The following is a 20,377-nucleotide window of genomic DNA, read 5'->3' on the forward strand; positions in this document are numbered from 1 at the left end:
GTTTAATAGTTTTATTGGAAATTTGCACCATATCAATAATGTTCACTGGAAACTCGGGATCAATCAGGAAAGTATTAAATACAAAATATATGTATCTGTATTGAGCTGTAGTAGAAGATGGTTGATGTGTCCAGCATCTGCAAAGGAGTAAAATCATCTTAGAAATAACAGTGACAAACAGCTGAACTTTGTTAGAACTACAACAGTTATGATCAGAGGGGTACCAATCAGTCATGAATCTTCAGACTGGGGCGGTAAAAAGAAACTCATCATTTCTACATCAACTTTAAAAATTCAAGTTAAAGCTCTTACCACAATGCCACAAAGCAGCAGGCAACAGATCCAGCTGGTTTAACGACACCTGAAACACAAGAATTCACTTTTAAAATGTGTGACTAATATGATGAAGACACTGAATATTTAAATGTCATGGTCAGAGGGGTACCAATCAGTCATGAATTTTCAGACTGGGGCGGTAAAAAGAAACTCATCACTTCTGCTCAACAAAGGCTGAGAAACATGACAGCACTGATAGATGCTTACCTCAACTCAAAATCCAGAGGACCTCTAAAATCTGATGGCAACCTGAAAGTACAAGATAAAAAGGATCAACACTTTATACCTGCCTGCTGGTACATAGAATTACTCTTTAGGAATTTGATCAGATTTTGTTTTTCAGTCATTTGTCTGGTACCAAACAGTCTAATCTACCAGAACCTCCTTTGAGGGAACCTGAAGATCACCTTACACCTGGCAAAGACAAACCAGGGTTCTCAGTGTCTTTTTGGGCCAACAGAAGTCTGAGTAAACACTAGAAAGCTTGGTACCCAGCTGAAAGCATTTGACTGTAGATTGGCCATCCTTTCAACATTCATCAGTGTTCATGTGACCGTGGTGGAGGTTAAAACATACCTCCATCATCTTGCTTCACATGGACAGTTGACAGGCAGCTTGATCCTAATGGTGCAGACAAGTTGTTCAGGTTAGTGAGCATCCTTTACACTTCTGATACTAACACTGAGCCCCAGTGACTAATTTATCACCCATTACATTCAATTAAACTATTCTGTAACATTTCATGATCAGAGGATACCAATCAGTCATGAATCTTCAGACTGGGGCGGTAAAAAGAAACTCATCACTTCTGCTCATAAAGGCTGATAAACATGACAGCACTGACAGATGCTTACCTCAACTCAAAATCCAGAGGACCTAAAATTTGATGGCAACCTAAAAGAACAAGAGCAAAACATCAACACTTTATACCTGCCTGCTGGTACATAGAATAACTGTTTAGGAATGTGATCAGATTCATTTTGTACCCATCATACAAAGCTGATACTAGCTGTAATGTCTAATCAGCCACATGTCAGTTTTTTTATTAACTACATCCTAAGTCAGTTCTCACACCCATGTTAGCTTGTTTCCATTCAGACTGTTGGTAACCCCAACAGGTTTTCCCCTTGTTGCCAAGGCAACACCAGTGGGTCCACCTTTTCAGGTTCTGGCATTGAAAAGGCGTAAGACGTGTGCGGGTGTCATCACAAAGGAAACCGTCATGCTTGTGCTGTGATTTGGACTCCATGTTACTGTGTAGCAGACAAGCTCACTCACCTGAGCAGACACTCCATGCAGAAATCACAGCATCTTCCTAAACGTCCACAGACAGATACCTGTAACGGACAACAAGCTGTCAGGTATGAGCACAAAATGGCAGCGTTTCATACTAGTTCACTGTCGACATTTACTGATGTCAGATATGAAATTTCTCAACAGTAGTTCAGACGAACGAGATTCCAAATATATCTCATCATTTTCAGCAGGTCAGAGTTTGAGCTAACACCTTTCCACAATCATGTGACATCTTACCTCCAGCTAGAACAGCTCGTGATGCTGCTGAAGGAGTCACTGCACCATCTGTTGACAGAAGATGAGTTCAATCAATACAAATTATGATCACAGCATCTTCCTAAATGGCCAGACAGATACCTGTAACGGACAACAAGCTGTCAGGTCTGAGCACAAAATGGCAGCATATCACACTAGTTCACCGTCAGCCTTTACTGATGTCAGATATGAAATTTCTCAACAGTAGTTCAGACGAACGAGATTCCAAATATATCTCATCATTTTCAGCAGGTCAGAGTTTGAGCTAGTGGTAACACTTTTCCACAATCATGTGATATCTTACCTCCAGCTAGAAGAGCTCAGTGATGCTGCTGAAGGAGTCACTGCACCATCTGTTGACAGAAGTTGAGTTCAGTCAATACAAACTCAAAGCTAGTTTAGAGTTAAACTGATACAGAAGCTGTGAATAAATGCAGTTTCTCAGAAGTTCATGTCGTTTCACATTGGTTCAAAGTGAGCTAAGTATCATCATCATTGGAACTGCATTAATGGTGGAGGTCGTGTAATCTCGTGTTGATATAAAAGCTTACCATCATACTCCAACCAATGCTGTGTTCATCTTCAATGATCCACTGAAGAGATCCTGCAAAGAAATAAAACTTAATAGAAAGAACAAATAACTTCTTGCAGCATGTTTCAGACCTAAATGTTTGATCAGGGCTTTGGTGACAAATTGCCATGTGACATTAGTCGTCCAGCTGTTTGATGGGTGTTAACCCATGTCATCCTTTCAAACTGTCAGAAATGTCCAAAACTGAGGTTTTATCTGCCTGGTAGGAAAGGTATTTCTCACAAAAACAATCTTAAAGTAAAACTTACTTGTTGAGACATTGAAGTGTGGCATCCATCCTCAAACCTCTAATCAAACTCCCACCTACCAGAGAAACACAAATGAGTCAATTACAGAACTAAAGAGAAACATCTTGTACAAGTTGCACTGAAGGGCAATCAGATTAAAGGTTGACATCACTATATTCAGGCATATGCTTGTCATTAAAAGGTAATCATCATTTTTATGCCCTGTACACACTATGGTCATTAAAGAAAACTTTCATACCTCAGAGCATGTTTCAGCTGGTTTGGTGAGTTCAGTGAGCAGATTGTGCAGATGGACCTACAAAAGATGATCAGTGGTTAGTCAAAAACAAACTTTACACTGAGCTTCAGTGTCTTAAAGGGCTGTTCAGATTAAAAAGGCTAGCATCACTTGAATCAGGCATATGCTTGTCTATTTTAAAAGCTCATCAGTTTTGACCCGTGTTCAAGTTGCACAGGAGATTTTTTTTTTGTTGTAACTCACCTTTCAAGGCTGAGCCTGAGCCTTAAACTCCCTGGACCAGTGCTGTTCATCTGTTGAGGAAAAGAATAAAAATTCAGGTTTCCATGGAAACATTTTCTTAAGCCATAGCAGTCTAAAGACTTCTTGTTAACACTAGTTTCCACAACTCATTGGCGCTCATGTTTGCCACTCAGAATCTGGTAAAGAAGTTTCTTCAAAGGCTGATTCAGTAAGAATTCAGAGACTCATCACTGAAGCACTGAGCGCCTAGACCCCAGACTCTTAAAAAAAGTAAAACCACCACCCACAAAAAACCCTTTATTCAGGAAGGATTTTTCCAGCTTTACTCTTTTAATTATCATCATTATATTTTAGTTCTGTAGCACACTGAGATTCACTACCCATGAAAAGAGCTGTACAAATTAAACATTAATTAAAGCTGGTCAGAAAAGTTACTGATCAACAATGATATTGCTTGAGATCAATGTATATTAGGGCAATATTTTTTAAATTACCTTCATGTTGAGTTTCACCTTGCTCCACTGACACCTGAACAATAAAATAGACATTTCATGTGTTAAAAAGCAGATTTATACATGAACACTTTTACATGCACAGCTTTATGCTACTCAGTATTTGAGTAATTTTCCTCAAAAAGATTCAGTGAGAGAGTTCAAAAACAACATCACTGTAGCATCAAACTTCATGTCAGGCTATCTAATCATGTCAGTTTTATTTCATTTTAGCACCAATGCTGCCAAGTGTAACAGTATGAGTGAGTAATTACCTCTGCAGCAGGATGATCTGGAAGTTTCTTCAGTATCTGGAAGACAAAGTGAGCAGAGATACTTTAGCTGCTGCAGCTGCTAACATGACTTCCATGCAGCGTGCTCAGGACGGCATGAGGTGCTCACACACACACATTTTAAAAGCATCTCACATCAGAATAAAAATAGTGCAATCACAGTCATTCAGTACAGGTCTGTGTAAGTTTCATCATTGAGAGACACTGCTAGCAGCCCCGCCAAAAAGGAGAAGCAGCCATTTCAACAAACTGCTTCTTAAAGTCATGTTGGGCCTGTTATTTCTAATAAATAATACATCCAGCATTTAGAGAACATGACAGACTTCATGTCACACTATTTGATCATGTCAGTTTTATTTCATTTTAGCACCAATGCTGCCCAGTGTAACAGTATGAATGAATAATTACCTCTGCAGCAGGATGATCTGGAAGTTTCTTCAGTATCTGGAAGACAGAGTGAGCAGAGATACTTTAGCTGCTGCAGCTGCTAACATGACTTCCATGCAGCGTGCTCAGGACGGCACGAGGTGCTCACACACACTGATATTTTAAAAGCGTCTCACATCAGAATAAAAATAGTGCAATCACAGTCATTCAGTACAGGTCTGTGTAAGTTTCATCATTGAGAGACACTGCTAGCAGCCCTGCCAAAAAAGGAGAAGCAGCCATTTCAACAAACTGCTTCTTAAAATCACGTTGGGCCTGTTTTTTCTAATAAATAATACATCCAGCATTTAGAGAACATGTTGTTGTTCATGTATTTAAAGTCAATCTGATTAAATTACTCAATATTACTGCAGGATGGTTATGGATTTAAGCTAATCCTGACCGGTGTTGCTACTGAGTTATTAGTCAAAACGCCACTCGACCCAATAAACAGGTTGAAACAATCTCTACTGCAGTGTAGTATGCTGCATTTTTAAAGAAACCGCTTTCAAGCTCTTTCCTTTTTATAATATAAAGAAAAAGTTTGCACCTAAACGAGTGTTGGCAAAAACGTGTGTATCATCTTACCTCGACGAGACGCGAGCAGGAAGTGGAAGAGAGCAGAGGAGCCAGAGAGGAACTACTTCTCTTCCTCTTCTTCTTTTGTTGGTGGGTGGCAACTCAGCGGCTTTAGCGCCACCTACTTGTGCTTTTTACTATGCCATGCCAATGCTAAAGAAATTCTTAATATTCCATACTCCCACCCACCCTACATTTCTTTAGCTGCTTCTTTAACTTGTCTCTGTGTGTTTTTTGTACTTCTGATTATATATTCAGCTGCTTCTTCTTCTAAGCCACATATACACAGTACTGGTGGATGTTTACCTGTTAAATGCATTGTTTGAATATCCCCCCGTGTGTCGTAACCTCAGCCTCGATATGACTGTTTGCTGTCTGGAGTTTGTTTGCATTCCTCCAGCTTTTTGCTCTATTTTATATAGATGACATCCTTTGTTTCCTTCATATTAATCCTTTTACCAGGCAGTCATGATATTGCTCCATATTACTGCTTTAGCTTCCTCAAATTCCAACAATACACTTTCACTGTCCTTCCTCATCCCTTCCTTGAAGACTTATAATCTTTATGCATCCATCACCTTTTAGATTTGCCTTTACTTCATCCATAGTGATCTCAACTGGTATTCCCCAAATCACTCCCTTGTTCCTACTGCTTTCCTTCTCGACAAAGCTTGCACTTATCACTTAATGCTTTCCTACCTCCTACACAAGCCCTTTCTCTCTGCTCTTCATTTCCACCATTGATTTTTTTAAAAAGCTCTATTGCGCTGTATGTTTCTGTGATCACTCGAGTCACAAATGGCTGCACATCCTTTACTTTATGTTAACACTTGATTCTAATGGTATATATGAGGGAAGGATTCACATTAAAAAAGTGGAAATTTGTGCAATTAAAACAAAGCTGAATGAAGTTTATTTGTACATCACTACGTATGCAATGCGGTGACTGAACACTTCAGACGAGCCCCGACATTAATAGTATGGTATATCAGATCTGATTACTTGTGAATGTTTATTTTTCCTAATAAATGTAAATACCTCCTGAAGTTATCAATGACATCAAGAGCATGTGTATGCATATTCTAACACACTCAGTCAAATTACACTACATTTTATCCAATATTGTAGCAGTAATGTCATGACCTAAGCTGTGTTCAATGTTTCCATCTCAGGTTGGTCTATGATAACTTGAAGGACCAGTGTTGACATGAGTATGCCCTCTTCCACTGAGCCCACCTACCTATCATAAATGAAAGAATGCACCTTTAGGAAAGTTTGTTTAAATTTAAGTATGCATCACATCTGCCAACATTAAACAGGGTGGGATGTATGACCTATACCGCAGTCAGCCACCAGTGCGATTATATTTTAGCACTGTCATGACACCCATATCGATCTAGTTGGTTGTCTTTAGATCCCCCTATCAAAGCTTACATTTGTGGCTGTGGATGAAAATGATTCTTTTGTGTACTTGTAGAAAATACTATCTTCCCTAAATCTACCTAACTCATGAAACAGCTGATTTCACTTAAGACTGTAGTTTTGTCTGACTTATGAGCACATTTTGTAATTCCCTGGTGTTACATGTGTCGTGAATGTTTGTGTGGAACATGTGAAGACACTGCAAAATTAAGCTACACAAGCTTGTGTTTTAGTTTATTTGAAATTTGCACCATCAAAACTGTCCACTCAGGTCAATCAGGAAAGTATTAAATACAAAATATATCCGAGTAACAGAAACATTATTTATGACATGTTTAATATTCTTTACATGTTTTCTAAAGTCTGTATTGAGCTACAGCAGAATTTTAACTGTAGCCGTCAGTATTTGCAGCATAAGATGGTTGATGCTTCCATGTTGTCACTCAGATGTGTCCAGCATCTGCAAAGGAGAAAAATCATCTTAGAAATAACAGTGACAAACAGCTGAACTTTGTTAGAACTACAGTTATGATCAGAGGGGTACCAATCAGTCATGAATCTTCAGACTGGGGCGGTAAAAAGAAACTCATCATTTCTACATCAACTTTAAAAATTCAAGTTAAAGCTCTTACCACAATGCCACAAAGCAGCAGGCAACAGATCCAGTTGGTTTGTCGACACCTGAAACACAAGAATTCACTTTTAAAATGTGTGACTAATATGATGAAGACACTAAGGATTTCAATCTCATGATCAGAGGGGTACCAATCAGTCATGAATTTTCAGACTGGGGCGGTAAAAAGAAACTCATCACTTCTGCTTAAGAAAGGCTGAGAAACATGACAGTGTTAATGTGACCGTGGGGATTGAGTTTAAAACATACCTCCATCATCTTGCTTCACATGGATAGTTGACAGGCAGCTTGATCCTAATGGTGCAGACAAGTTGTTCAAGTTAGTGAGCAATCCTTTACATTTCTGATACTAACACTATGGCCCAGTGACTAATTATCACTCATTACATTCAATTAAACCATTCTGTAACATAATATCTCATGATCAGAGGGGTACCAATCAGTCATGAATTTTCAGACTGGGGCGGTAAAAAGAAACTCATCACTTCTGCTTAAGAAAGGCTGAGAAACATGACAGTGTTAATGTGACCGTGGGGATTGAGTTTAAAACATACCTCCATCATCTTGCTTCACATGGATAGTTGACAGGCAGCTTGATCCTAATGGTGCAGACAAGTTGTTCAAGTTAGTGAGCAATCCTTTACACTTCTGATACTAACACTATGGCCCAGTGACTAATTATCACTCATTACATTCAATTAAATCATTCTGTAACATAATATCTCATGATCAGAGGGGTACCAATCAGTCATGAATCTTCAGACTGGGGCGGTAAAAAGAAACTCATCACTTCTGCTTTAAGACTGGACACTAGAATATTCAACATATAAAAGAGGGGGAAAAAAATGTAACGTACCAATTTGTGTCTCATAGTGAGCCAAGACCAAGAGTATGTGAAGACTTCATGTTGCCAGACCTGTAAGAACACATCTCGTTATGAACGGATACAATATAGGTCAACCTAGAAGAACCTAAGTATGGTGCACACTGTTGGTCTACTGGTTAAGACACATTGCACAATCACTACAATGTCTGCAGTTCAATTCCAGCAGTGGAGCTTTGTATACTGTAACATACACATCTGATACTAGCTGTAATGTCTAATCAGCCACATGTCAGTTTTTTTATTAACTACATCCTAAGTCAGTTCTCACACCCATGTTAGCTTGTTTCCATTCAGACTGTTGGTAACCCCAACAGGTTTTCCCCTTGTTGCCAAGGCAACACCAGTGGGTCCACCTTTTCAGGTTCTGGCATTGAAAAGGCGTAAGACGTGTGCGGGTGTCATCACAAAGGAAACCGTCATGCTTGTGCTGTGATTTGGACTCCATGTTACTGTGTAGCAGACAAGCTCACTCACCTGAGCAGACACTCCATGCAGAAATCACAGCATCTTCCTAAACGTCCACAGACAGATACCTGTAACGGACAACAAGCTGTCAGGTATGAGCACAAAATGGCAGCGTTTCATACTAGTTCACTGTCGACATTTACTGATGTCAGATATGAAATTTCTCAACAGTAGTTCAGACGAACGAGATTCCAAATATATCTCATCATTTTCAGCAGGTCAGAGTTTGAGCTAGTGGTAACACTTTTCCACAATCATGTGATAACTTACCTCCAGCTAGAAGAGCTCAGTGATGCTGCTGAAGGAGTCACTGCACCATCTGTTGACAGAAGTTGAGTTCAATCAATACAAATTCAAAGCTAGTTTAGAGTTAAACTGATACAGAAGCTGTGAATAAATGCAGTTTCTCAGAAGTTCATGTCGTTTCACATTGGTTCAAAGTGAGCTAAGTATCATCATCATTGGAACTGCATTACTGGTGGAGGTCGTGTAATCTCGTGTTGATATAAAAGCTTACCATCATACTCCAACCAATGATGTGTTCATCTTCAATGATCCACTGAAGAGATCCTGCAAAGAAATATAACTTAATAGAAAGAACACAACTTTTTGCAGCATGTTTGAGACCTAAAGGTTTGATCAGGGCTTTGGTGACAAACTGCCATGTGACATTAGTCGTCCAGCTGTTTGATGGGTGTTAACCCATGTCATCCTTTCAAACTGTCAGAAATGTCCAAAACTGAGGTTTTATCTGCCTGGTAGGAAAGGTATTTCTCACAAAAACAATCTTAAAGTAAAACTTACTTGTTGAGACATTGAAGTGTGGTATCCATCCTCAAACCTCTAATCAAACTCCCACCTACCAGAGAAACACAAATGAGTCAATTACAGAACTAAAGAGAAACATCTTGTACAAGTTGCACTGAAGGGCAATCAGATTGAAGGTTGACATCACTATATTCAGGCATATGCTTGTCATTAAAAGGTAATCATCATTTTTATGCCCTGTACACAATATGAATAAAAAAAATAACACTTCATACCTCAGTGCATGCTTCAGCTGGTTTGGTCTTGAGTTCAGTGAGCAGATTGTGCAGATGGACCTACAAAAGATGATCAGTGGTTAGTCAAAAACACAAACTTACCAGAGCTTCAGTGTCTTAAAAGGGCTGATCAGATTAAAAAGGCTAGCATCACTTGAATCAGGCATATGCTTGTCTATTTTAAAAGCTCATCAGTTTTGACCCTTGTTCAAGTTGCACAGGAGATTTTTTTTTGTTGTAACTCACCTTTCAAGGCTGAGCCTGAGCCTTAAACTCTCTGGACCAGTGCTGTTCATCTGTTGAGGAAAAGAATAAAACATCAGGTCTCCATAGAAACATTTAAGGTCAGAGCAGTCTAAAGACTACTTCTTAACATCAATTTCCAAGATTCATTGGCACCCAAGTATGCCACTCAGAATCTGGTAAAGACGTTTTTCCTTCAAAGGCTGATTCAGTAAGAGAGAGTTCAGAGATTCATCACTGAAGCACTGAGCGCATAGACCCAAAGCTAGTGTAGTAATGATGTAGCACTATGATTCTCTACTGATGAGCAGTTAAAATAAAAATCATACTTTATTTAAAAGCTAGTTAGACAAGTTACTGAACAATGATATTGCCTGAGATGAACAAGACTTAAAAAAATAAAATAATTACCTTCATGTTGAGTTTCACCTTGCTCCACTGACACCTGAACAAAATAAACATTTCATGGGTTAGAAAGCAGATATATACATGAACACTTTTATATGCAGCTTCATGCTACTCAGTATTTGAGTTATTTTCCTCAAAAAGATTCAGTGAGAGAGTTCAAAAACAACATCACTGTAGCATCAGACTTCATGTCAGGCTATCTAATCATGTCAGTTTTATTTCATTTTAGCACCAATGCTGCCAAGTGTAACAGTATGAATGAATAATTACCTCTGCAGCAGGATGATCTGGAAGTTTCTTCAGTATCTGGAAGACAAAAGTGAGCAGAGATACTTTAGCTGCTGCAGCTGCTAACATGACTTCCATGCAGCGTGCTCAGGACGGCATGAGGTGCTCACACACACACATTTTATAAGCGTCTCACATCAGAATAAAAATAGTGCAATCACAGTCATTCAGTACAGGTCTGTGTAAGTTTCATCATTGAGAGACACTGCTAGCAGCCCCGCCAAAAAGGACAAGCAGCAATTTCAACAAACTGCTTCTTAAAATCGTGTTGGGCCTGTTTTTTGTAATAAATAATACATCCAGCATTTAGAGAACATGTTGTTGTTCATGTATTTAAAGTCAATCTGATTAAATTACTCAATATTACTGCAGGATGGTTATGGATTTAAGTTAATCCTGACCGGTGTTGCTACTGAGTTTTTTGCCAAAAGGCCACTCGACCAAATAAACCGGTTGAAACAATCTCTACTGCAGTGTAGTATGCTGCATTTTAAAAGAAACAGCTTTCAGGTTATTTACTTTATATAATGTAAAGAAAAAATCTGCACCTAAATATGTGTTAGCTAAAACGTGGGCACACTCTTACCTCGACCAGATGTGAGCAGGAAGTGGAAGGGGAAGCGGGTGCGTCTGCTCTTTATGTGCCGCCTGCAAGACTCCTCCCAGCCCCGCAAACCTTCCTCTGGTGAGTCACTTTACTTTTCCTAGGATAGCTAAGTCATGACCCGCTGTACTCTGCCTCTTCGCTCTCCTAGAAAAACAAATATCATGTAAGATAAAGGCACATTTGGAAAAAAACGTCACTACGTCCTTTCCCTTATTTAAAATACTTTATACATCCACGAGGTGGCAGCAGTCATACTAAAACATGGCATTACTGAACTGGGTCATGTCCATGGTGATGTGTTTCTAGTTATCATTTGAAAGCAAACCCTGATCTTTTCCTAACTCTAACTAAGTGTTTTTTTTGGTCTAATCTAACTAGACATCAACCACAGCTTGTCACATCATACAACAAAATTATTTTATACAACGACAAACACTGCGCACAATGAAGACACAATGTTTCACTGGACCACTGACTGTCACTTTAGAGCAATGGTTCTCAAATATTCTCTTTCATACTCTTATGGAAACAGAAAAGTAATCAAAGCACATTGAAATGGGGAACAAGGTGGGCAAGCATTTATGTGCCCAGTAGTCATGTTAAGTTATGTTTTGACCTATCACAAAATACCTTTAAACTCCTACCAGGCACCTCATTTTTTGTGCACAAGCTTGAAAACAATGTACCCAAAATGTGAAGATTGCTGTTCTTCAACCCTTTTAATTACAGTCTTAACCAGAAAGTGAGAATGACTATAAGTGATCCTGAAAATTACGCCACCAAGGTTAAAGTCTCCCACAGGTGGGACTGTAGTAACACTTAAGAGGTTAAGCTGCCTTTGAATCCTTCTCGTAACCAAACGTATATTTGTATCTGCTTAGGCTAATGCACCTTTAAACTCCCCTCAAATCCCATTGAATTAGGCCTTATACCTACATGATATCTGCGTAGGCTAAGCTACAATCCCTGGCCCAGCTGACTTGATAGGCAGGTGTCCAGCCACCATCACTGCTCATCTAGTTCCTCTAGCCTTACAAATAACCTTTTCCATGCTGGGGAACATATCCTGTTGGTCTTGTGTCTGTGGCACTTTCTCAGTAACTGGTGTTTTGTTGAATTGGGCCCATGAAACAAGCTCAACAGTATGGTCCAGCCTCCCATATCATTGCTTTTTAACAGTTTTTATAGTCTTGTTTCTTCTCTGTGTCTTTTTTTGAAAAATCCATAGCACTAATAAAAAATATGGTAATACACACAAAGTGAAGATACTCACTTAAGATGATTTTATTGCTACTTATACATATGTGTACATTATCTATTTATCCTATATTCATTTTATTTAAATTTAAACCCTGATCTTCCATTACAGATAGGTTTAAGATTCTTCTGACTTCATATTTTTTACGATCAGTTTCTTTTCTTGTTTTTTTATGTCCTAGAGTAGGCATTTCAGGGACAAATACATCCATGGTACATAGAAGTTTACTGGGTTTATCAAGGGTCAAACTCCAGCAAAACTTGGAGTAAACAGGCCCCAAGCTGAAACATTGAAGCTGTTCTTTGAGTTTTGACCCTTTAAGACTATCCCTGTAGAAACAGAAAGCTTCATCTGCTTTATTTTCATTGGCTGAAATGACATATAAACTATACAATCTTCTGTAAGAAGCAGGGTAAGGAACAGTAAGTGAGGCAGGAGCTGTGAAAGGATTTATGTGCTGATATCCACATAATGACCACCTGTAAATACCACAATATAAGAGCAGGATTCAAATATACAGCTTGCCATGACATATCCAGTGTGTCTACCTGAGGTATTGTTAATAGGTTAAAAGTGTGCAGAGATACTCAGTCTAATGAGTTTAGCAGGAAAAGGTAATATCTTCATATTATGATTAGTCACTTTTTGGCTTCTCGTTGATTCAGGGCACCTGTTGCCATGGTGTTCTCTTACAATGATGTAATGCTGTGTCACGCATTTCATTCATTCTGAAATGGATCTGACCTGAGTTAATTCAAATATGAAAAACTCAATTGATATTCACAGAGACAGTTTCTTTATTTACTCTCACATAACAAGTGCTTCTTTTTATGGTCCATGACTTCAGAAGGTTTGATTAGGATACAAAAAGATTTTTTATAAAAATTACCACATTTATATTTACCACAATTTGGGTAATATAAAAAAGAAATACATAGCAGATAACAAGGAATTATAGCAGACCTATTATAAACATTATATGTTTCATTTTAGTAAGGCTAAATTGTGGATTAATTGTAAAATCTCCTGGACCATTATATTATGTCTTCTTGACCCCGGCTGCTGTTATAGCTTAGTTCTTAAATACTATTTGACCTTTAGGTTGGGGTACTTTTTTCAAATGAAAATGCATATGGTGTGCAGATGCAATTGTAACAATAAAAAGACATAAAGTTGGTTTTGTTTTTGTTTTTCGGATTGATTTATAACTCTATAAACGACTTTTTTTTCATTTTCTCTCTTTCAAACATGAAAACACTTTCCTGTCTTGTCTCTTCAGGTTAATGAACCTTCATCAGTACTCACAGTGAGAAGTCAAACACAGACAAGATGTCCTACTTATTTCTGTGCACACACAGATTGGAGAAACCCTGGGTTTAAATGGTTACGACTGGTAAAAACTGCAGTGATTTGTGTGTGTCCTCCAGACTCTTAATCTATCATTAATGATTAGCTGCCAGAAAGCAATCATTAACACACAGAAATGTGAATATTTCCAGAACACATGTCCACTAATCAGTCATTGCTATTCACTGAACAATTTCCTTTTTTTTCTCTTTTTGGTTACACATCAACACTTTTACTAGTTTCATAGTGCTAAACCAACAGAAGCATAGCTCTTAATAGCGGACCTGATGTAAGGCTCTAAGATGTGAAGACTGGCTTACACAACTGACCTAAAATCTGAAATTAGCAACATAGAAGAATGAAACCAGAAGCCACTGAATTCAGTCACCTGAAGACTGAACTTTTCCATTCAAGCCAGACCCATCGACTTCACAAAATCAATAGCTGGACTTCTGCAGCTCCTACATTAATTGATTACTTAACTGATTGATCAGTATCAAACTAACAATCTGCATTATGAGGTAAGGCAGTCAACTTTATGCTGAGTAATTAAGACTCTAAATAACATAAATAATTAGTTTGAAATGTTTCTAAGACCTAATGCATGACTGAAACACATCATGTGACTATAAAAGTCCCAAGTGAAGGTAAATGTCAAACGGGCAAGTTTGTCCGAAACACTGCATCAGATTACAGTATAGAAGATATTTAGATATTATGGTTTGGGGGTAATTGTCCATATCATTCTCTTGTTCAATTGTTTTTTCAGTGATGAACATGAAGATGGCTCGCAGATGATGAGGATGTCACAGGCGTGAGGGTGACACTGTAGAGGTTGGTGACGAAGGCCTCCCAGCCGCGACGAAACGCTCTGTCCAAAGCCTGGTGAGTTAAAGGGAAACACATAAAGGTCAGTATACCACATAGAAAATATCAGACGTATATGCTAAAAATAAAATGAATGAGGAACAGGAGCACATTTAAATGTCCTTTCCACAGTATTATTACAGTTCTGTAAATATTAGACACAAAGATTAGATGAAAGCAGGTTACGTTGTGTTGTACTGCCGCTGAATAAGAAAGAGAAATAAGTCTACAGCCACACTAGCAGCTAACTTACGTAACCAAACTATTGGGCACACAAAAATGTTGACCCGATGGTGGCACTAGCAGAAAAGTGAAGGGTAACTACAGTAAGTGATTCAAGTAGGCATACTTGATGATAGTTTGACTAAAAACTCCATCACACTTTTAATTACAATCCATCCAATGGTTGTTGAGGTATATCAGTCTGGACCACAGTGGTGAACTTTACCATGACTACAGCCATTATCGGCTAATGGCTAAAAAGGCTGAGATTGTGGGTCTTTCCTGTACAATTTAACACTTTCTCTTTCTCTCTATCACTTTACTTTATGGGTCTGTATTTTCCAAATAATTTCTTTGGAAGTTTTCTGTAAAGAACTGTATAGTTTAGTGATAATTATAGAGGAAATGGAGATAAAGGTCTTAGACTTTTAGTTGGAGTTTTTTCAGTTGTGTTGTCCATAAGCAGCGGTTGATTTCACTTCATCTATTATTATTACTTTAATAATACTTTACTCTTCATACATTTAGAATTGTATGCATCTTCAGCTGACCTGCTGTGCACTATTAGATTATATGAGTGTACTGAATACTATAAATTACATAGTTCTTGAAAATGACGTACAAAAATACAGCATTACCCATTTTTCTTACATGAAGTATTGTTTCAGTTCCACCCAGAACAAATATCCAACACCCTGATTATACTTTTGCAACCCTCTCCCCCATATTTATCTTAGACGTGTGCCTATCCCTTAGTATTCATTTACAGCCAGCTCTTCTCAGCTGCAGAGATGCTCATTTTTCAGCATCTTCCACTTAACTTTATACACAGAAACAAATGTTCTGCAGACAGAATTTCTTAACCATGATTGTCTTGTAATCTCACGGCAGGTCAGACTCCGAGGCCTGACGGGGGAGCTGATTGGTTAACAGCAATGGAATGTTTATGATGTGGGTTTAGGAGGCGGGTCAACACTGCCATACCTCGTTCCACTGATCAAAACACATGATATAGGAGGCACAGGAATTTCACCTCGATGTATGTGCAATTCAATGGAAGCGGAAAATCTTTAGAAACATGTGAATCAGGTGAAGGTACATACGGTACAGTACGTTCACACCGCTGCACAGCTGTTCCACCTATGTTAGTGAAACCTCTGTTACAGCTTAATGTTTTCATGTCGTTAAACATGACGCAAAGGAAAAACCCTGCCAGAGCTTACCTAATGTGTTGGTGACATGCACCAATGACTACTGTACTTTGACCCTGCATAGTTGCAGTCTATAATTAAGGCGATATGATAGTTTCCATAGTGATTAATAGCCCCAGTGGCTAGTATGCGGAGGATGTCCAGGGAGAACTTTACCCCTCTGTTCGACAAACTCTCGGGACTCAGTTATATAACCTTGAATGGTTTAAAGTTTAACCAGGTAGAGTAAACCTGAGGATGGAATTTATTTAAATGCCAGATACGGAAGCTCTCAAAAGCAGAAGTTAATAAAACATTTCTTCTGCAATATACTGATAACAAAATAACACAATATATGGCTTTCATTTTGTATGTCTTTGTCTACATGTCTCTGTCAGTTTGTTTTTCTCACCTTGCGGTAACTCTTTATCGCGTTCCTCTTCACCATCTTCATCCCCTCCTCTTGCTCCCTCTTCATCCTCTTCTCCTCCTCTCCTTCCTCCTCTCTACCCCTCTTCTTGTCTCTGATCAGGACCTGGTCATCCGCCTCCTCTCGAACCGGAAAGTGAACGAGCTCAGGCTCCTTCCCTCTTCTTGCATTCTCATTTTCTCCCTCCATCGTCTTCAGTTTCTCCATCTCCACCTCGATCATCGCTTTGGTGTCCTCCAGGATGTGGGTGTCAGCCATACTCTCTGTGCCCAGGCTGGGCCTCTCATCTCTGGCTGTGTCTTCCTCAGCTTTCCCCTCCTTCTGCTTCCTCCTGGAGCTTCTTCTCCACCTGCTGCTGCGGCGGCTGGGTTTCCTGCGCAGGAGACTCTCACCATCGTCTTCCATCATCCCTTCATTTAAGTCAAATGCCTCAGCTTCTTCCCTTTCATCTGCCCCAGGAATGTGCACCACACGTGGGCTCGGGCTGCTCACAACTCCCCCCTCTCTGCTGCCATCCTCCGTCCCACTCCACCTTTCCTCCACTTCTTTTCCAATCACCTCCTCCCCTTCTCTAGTGGTCTCAGGCTCATCAAGGCGACCGTAGAAGCCGCTGGATTTGTCCAGAAACTTTGGGGCCCGGATGGAGCTCCGCACAGAGCTCTTCCTGGAGTTCTTGCCAATTGTCATCTTCTCTTTACTCTTGTCTTCTTCTTTTCTTGGGCCCTCTGTTGCTCCCTCACTTCTCACACACGTTTTCTTCTCGCTTGCTTTTCTGCTACTTCTGAAAGAGAAGTGGCAAAAGAGATTAGCTTAATTCTGGTATATAATCCTGCCCTCAACTACACTCTCTTGGTCTCCTTGTTTCACACGCACAGTCTTGATCATTTCATAGCCGCTGCAAAATTTCATATTAGTCAAAGTTCAAGAAAGGTGACGGATGAAAAATAAAATCGGAGAGAATGCTATGAAATGAGACCACAGATGGCAGATATTTCCAAATCTAATGACATGGTTTTGTGTGTTTGTCTGCATATTTTATCCGTGTAGATGTTGCTGTGAATGGCATGCACTGTGCTCTGTGTGTTATACAGTATCTGCCTTGCAATCTATCACAAGACTTTTATGCAGCAAAATAACTATGAGCCTTTTGGAATTCTTACACCACTTGAGTATGTGTGTGTGTGTGTGTGTGTGTGTGTGTGTGTGTGTGTGTGTGTGTGTGTGTGTGTGTGTGTGTGTGTGTGTGTGTGTGTGTGTGTGTGTGTGTGTGTGTGTGTTATTGAGGCTTGAGGTCAGAGTCAGTGTTATCAGGGTTGTGATAATAACTGGATGTCAAAAGCTGAAGACACAATGTTCTTACAACTGATGACAAACACACACATGCACACAGAGAGTCAGACTTTGACACTGATTTAACAAGTTGGAAGCTGAACGGCAGCCAAAATCAATGACTTCATATTGATCAACTTTCAGTGTCAGCCTAACTGTTGTCCTGTTGTCAACTGTGTAAAAAGGGTACAGTATCAACCTCGCCCATTTTAACAGATATGAAAAGAGGCTAAACTTAAAGTTGGTTGTTATACTAAAACAGAGGGGTATCAGCAATTTGACAGCAGGTGCTTTCCATCAACCATCAAGAACAAAACACCTGCTTTCACATCACTGAGTTACTTGTCACCAAAAGTGAAACATGTTTCATAGTTTCGACCTAAATATAGCAGTGCAGAAGTGATTCATCGATAATTACCTTCATTCACTTCTTTCACCCACCCACCCTACATAACAAACACTTCTGCATAAATGCTGCTCTAATGGATTACACCTCTAATGCTTCCTGTCAGTATCTACATCTCACAATAATCCACTGAAAATATGCAGAATCGTTGTTGCTTATTATTGTTACTAATGTATCTGTACCTTTTGGTCTTCAGATTTTAGAAAAGAAAAAACTACAACGCCTGTTGCAAAGACAGAGAGTTCACAGACAGTTAACACTTAAAGAAATGGTTTGACATTTGGAGAATTACTCTTTTTCACTCTGTTACTGAAAGCTTTATATGAGAAGATTGATACCACTCTTAAACTGTGTCTGTTAAATATGAAGCTACAGCCAGTAGCTAATTAGCTTAGCTTAGTCTGAACTGAAGATTCAAAATTTGCTAACCAGCATGCTGTATCAAATGTGTGTAATTTTTCAGAAACTAAAGTGCAAAAGCAACACGTTGTAGTTTTTTGGGGGGGCTAAAGGCGGCTAGCAGCGGCAACTGCAGCTTCTGCTGCCACAAGTGGTAATTACAGGATGCTGGTGCATTTAATTCTGTTGATATCTGAGCACTATTGTAAGATGAGTGAACGTGATTTGAAGGGGAACACACAAACACTAATGCTGTGTCTACACCACAAGCATAGTGTGAGCAGCATGTTTAGCAGAGCAGGAGCAGTGAGTGCTCGTGTAGAGACATGCTGCTCACGCAAAACTTGCAATATTGACACTGGGATACTGTTGCGACATCCCTCGCTGTGCTTCTGGCCTATTTTGTGATCGTCATGATCTGAACCCACAGCAGCTGTGTACTAAAATGTATTAGCTAATAGCTAGTGTTATGAACGACATACATTACGATCCACATCATCTTCACATACCACGGTTAGGGCTTATAGTTAGATAATAACATATTGGTGAGACACCAATTGACCTGAAGTTACATCCAGGTGTACACTGTTTCTCAGGGGTGGACATACCCACTCAACTTAAGTTACGAACTGTAAGAACAAGTGTTGGAGTGGAAGTTGGTGTATATAAATGGATTTGTTGTTTTGCTTGTTCATATACCTGATGGATGTCATTTAGACCAAAACATCATAACTTAATGTACAAACTCTTGACATAGCTGTATACATTTAATTGTTCACCCAAATCAGCTTTAAAGTAAGGATAAGTTAAAGCTGGCTAAGCAAGTCTTAGTGATTAAGATACCTGATTTATGTCTAGTGATAAACTCTCTATGAAATATGTGCTAAGCAGGCAAAGATATGCCAGCTGCAGGTAACACCTGACACAATCTACATACTCTGTCAATAGCTCAGATTACAAAGTAAAGATAGATTACTGAGCAAAGGGTGGGGTGGGGGGGGGGGGGGGGATGAAGGTGAGTGTGAATGTGACAAGAAAGACATAAGAAGACAGCTGTATGGCAACATTTAAAATACAAAGACACAATGTAGAGAAAACAAAGAAAACGATTAATTGAGCAGCAAGCAGGTTAACACATTTCATTTAATGTCATGTAATGTAAAAAGAAGAAAGAGTGCTGTTAAGAGAATGCTGATTTCCTTTTTAAAGTAACTTAAAGACACACAATATATGTATAATAAGTATGTCATAAAGTAGCATCAAGCAGTCAAAATAAGACACAATGTTAAAAAGGAGTTGGAAGTCTTACCTGAGCCCTTGCTGTTGTCTCTTTTGCCTCTTTGTGTGTAATTGTGTGCGTGTGTGTGTGTGTCAGCACCGGTGAGCAATATCTCCTCTGTGTGTGTGTGTGAGCCTGAGTGAATGACTGAGCGCAGGGAGCTCAGGATACTCCCCTCACACAAAACGTCACACACGCCACCCCTGCCCAAACCTGCCGTTCTGTCGTCACCAAATCATATACCAAGAAACACACACATGCAATAAACCACTCTCACTCTTTCTTTCCGTCTTACTTTGGCTCTTTCTTCTTAGACCCACCCACACTCACACACCCCCTCTTTACCTCCTTTAACATATATTTAAAAAAGAGATACAATTCTAGAAAGCATGTCACAATACACATAATACACACACACATAATCCCCCCCCACACACACACACACACACACACACACCACCAGAAGCAAATATCCTACTCTGGTATCAGAGCCTGTCATTTATTAACCATGAATGTCCTCAGCTGACATAATAGATAAACCTGTTGGGCTACAGAGATGTGACATGTAATTTGATTAGTTTCCCATCTGTAGCTCTACAAACCACATTGATACTTAAAAACAATAAATATCTGATAACAATACAGCTGATATTCCTT

At 39.3% G+C, this 20,377-nt stretch overlaps 1 protein-coding gene, 2 long non-coding RNA genes and 14 other non-coding genes across 20 annotated transcripts in view; all 17 read right to left on the reverse strand.

Moving 5' to 3' along the window:
• sb:cb1058 (uncharacterized protein LOC394209 homolog) overlaps positions 1-19,990 on the reverse strand; it is a 39,331-nt gene extending 19,341 nt beyond the window's left edge. Inside the window, exons 1-3 of one of the 3 annotated variants that reach the window (XR_009927902.1) lie at positions 19,751-19,989; positions 16,290-17,088; positions 13,306-14,480 (exon numbers count right to left, since the gene is read on the reverse strand). Coding sequence is in view for 2 of the 3 variants with exons in the window: in XM_062445070.1 (XP_062301054.1) it covers positions 14,364-14,480; positions 16,290-16,994 (822 nt within the window). In the remaining variant the exon portion in view is untranslated. Of the gene's footprint in view, positions 1-13,030; positions 14,481-16,289; positions 17,089-19,750 lie in introns of those variants that run through there. The other 2 variants (XM_062445070.1, XM_062445069.1) reach the window with 2 other exon arrangements.
• Positions 3-5,040, reverse strand: LOC134005733 (uncharacterized). The gene is made up of 16 exons (XR_009927886.1): positions 5,007-5,040; positions 4,401-4,436; positions 3,975-4,010; positions 3,703-3,736; positions 3,209-3,258; positions 2,966-3,022; positions 2,728-2,782; positions 2,439-2,491; positions 2,192-2,240; positions 1,870-1,917; positions 1,615-1,673; positions 1,191-1,230; positions 913-957; positions 544-585; positions 313-361; positions 3-137 (listed from the first exon to the last, which is right to left on the reverse strand). It is a non-coding gene; the product is annotated as an uncharacterized LOC134005733 (long non-coding RNA).
• Positions 207-281, reverse strand: LOC134006372 (small nucleolar RNA SNORD31). Its single transcript, XR_009927944.1, has one exon. It is a non-coding gene; the product is annotated as a small nucleolar RNA SNORD31 (small nucleolar RNA).
• LOC134006374 (small nucleolar RNA SNORD31) lies at positions 427-501 on the reverse strand. The gene has a single exon (XR_009927946.1). It is a non-coding gene; the product is annotated as a small nucleolar RNA SNORD31 (small nucleolar RNA).
• LOC134006368 (small nucleolar RNA SNORD31) lies at positions 1,076-1,149 on the reverse strand. Its single transcript, XR_009927940.1, has one exon. It is a non-coding gene; the product is annotated as a small nucleolar RNA SNORD31 (small nucleolar RNA).
• On the reverse strand, positions 1,426-1,550 carry LOC134006375 (small nucleolar RNA SNORD22). The gene has a single exon (XR_009927947.1). It is a non-coding gene; the product is annotated as a small nucleolar RNA SNORD22 (small nucleolar RNA).
• LOC134006364 (small nucleolar RNA SNORD30) lies at positions 1,749-1,818 on the reverse strand. Its single transcript, XR_009927936.1, has one exon. It is a non-coding gene; the product is annotated as a small nucleolar RNA SNORD30 (small nucleolar RNA).
• LOC134006365 (small nucleolar RNA SNORD30) lies at positions 2,065-2,134 on the reverse strand. Its single transcript, XR_009927937.1, has one exon. It is a non-coding gene; the product is annotated as a small nucleolar RNA SNORD30 (small nucleolar RNA).
• On the reverse strand, positions 2,324-2,388 carry LOC134006362 (small nucleolar RNA SNORD29). The gene has a single exon (XR_009927934.1). It is a non-coding gene; the product is annotated as a small nucleolar RNA SNORD29 (small nucleolar RNA).
• Positions 6,738-11,005, reverse strand: LOC134005734 (uncharacterized). 2 transcript variants are annotated; one of them, XR_009927888.1, is made up of 14 exons: positions 10,973-10,983; positions 10,369-10,404; positions 10,102-10,135; positions 9,694-9,743; positions 9,448-9,507; positions 9,209-9,263; positions 8,922-8,974; positions 8,675-8,723; positions 8,414-8,472; positions 7,910-7,969; positions 7,608-7,652; positions 7,303-7,347; positions 7,052-7,100; positions 6,738-6,879 (listed from the first exon to the last, which is right to left on the reverse strand). It is a non-coding gene; the product is annotated as an uncharacterized LOC134005734 (long non-coding RNA). The 2 variants fall into 2 exon arrangements; XR_009927887.1 differs by lacking the exon at positions 7,303-7,347 and having other exon boundaries at positions 10,973-11,005.
• Positions 6,946-7,020, reverse strand: LOC134006373 (small nucleolar RNA SNORD31). Its single transcript, XR_009927945.1, has one exon. It is a non-coding gene; the product is annotated as a small nucleolar RNA SNORD31 (small nucleolar RNA).
• Positions 7,166-7,240, reverse strand: LOC134006369 (small nucleolar RNA SNORD31). Its single transcript, XR_009927941.1, has one exon. It is a non-coding gene; the product is annotated as a small nucleolar RNA SNORD31 (small nucleolar RNA).
• Positions 7,471-7,545, reverse strand: LOC134006370 (small nucleolar RNA SNORD31). Its single transcript, XR_009927942.1, has one exon. It is a non-coding gene; the product is annotated as a small nucleolar RNA SNORD31 (small nucleolar RNA).
• LOC134006371 (small nucleolar RNA SNORD31) lies at positions 7,776-7,850 on the reverse strand. The gene has a single exon (XR_009927943.1). It is a non-coding gene; the product is annotated as a small nucleolar RNA SNORD31 (small nucleolar RNA).
• LOC134006376 (small nucleolar RNA SNORD22) lies at positions 8,225-8,349 on the reverse strand. Its single transcript, XR_009927948.1, has one exon. It is a non-coding gene; the product is annotated as a small nucleolar RNA SNORD22 (small nucleolar RNA).
• LOC134006366 (small nucleolar RNA SNORD30) lies at positions 8,548-8,617 on the reverse strand. The gene has a single exon (XR_009927938.1). It is a non-coding gene; the product is annotated as a small nucleolar RNA SNORD30 (small nucleolar RNA).
• LOC134006363 (small nucleolar RNA SNORD29) lies at positions 8,807-8,871 on the reverse strand. Its single transcript, XR_009927935.1, has one exon. It is a non-coding gene; the product is annotated as a small nucleolar RNA SNORD29 (small nucleolar RNA).
• Positions 19,991-20,377: the final 387 nt, after the last annotated feature.

This window comes from Scomber scombrus, chromosome 23 (genome assembly GCF_963691925.1).
Source record: "Scomber scombrus chromosome 23, fScoSco1.1, whole genome shotgun sequence".
Lineage (NCBI taxonomy): Eukaryota > Metazoa > Chordata > Actinopteri > Scombriformes > Scombridae > Scomber > Scomber scombrus.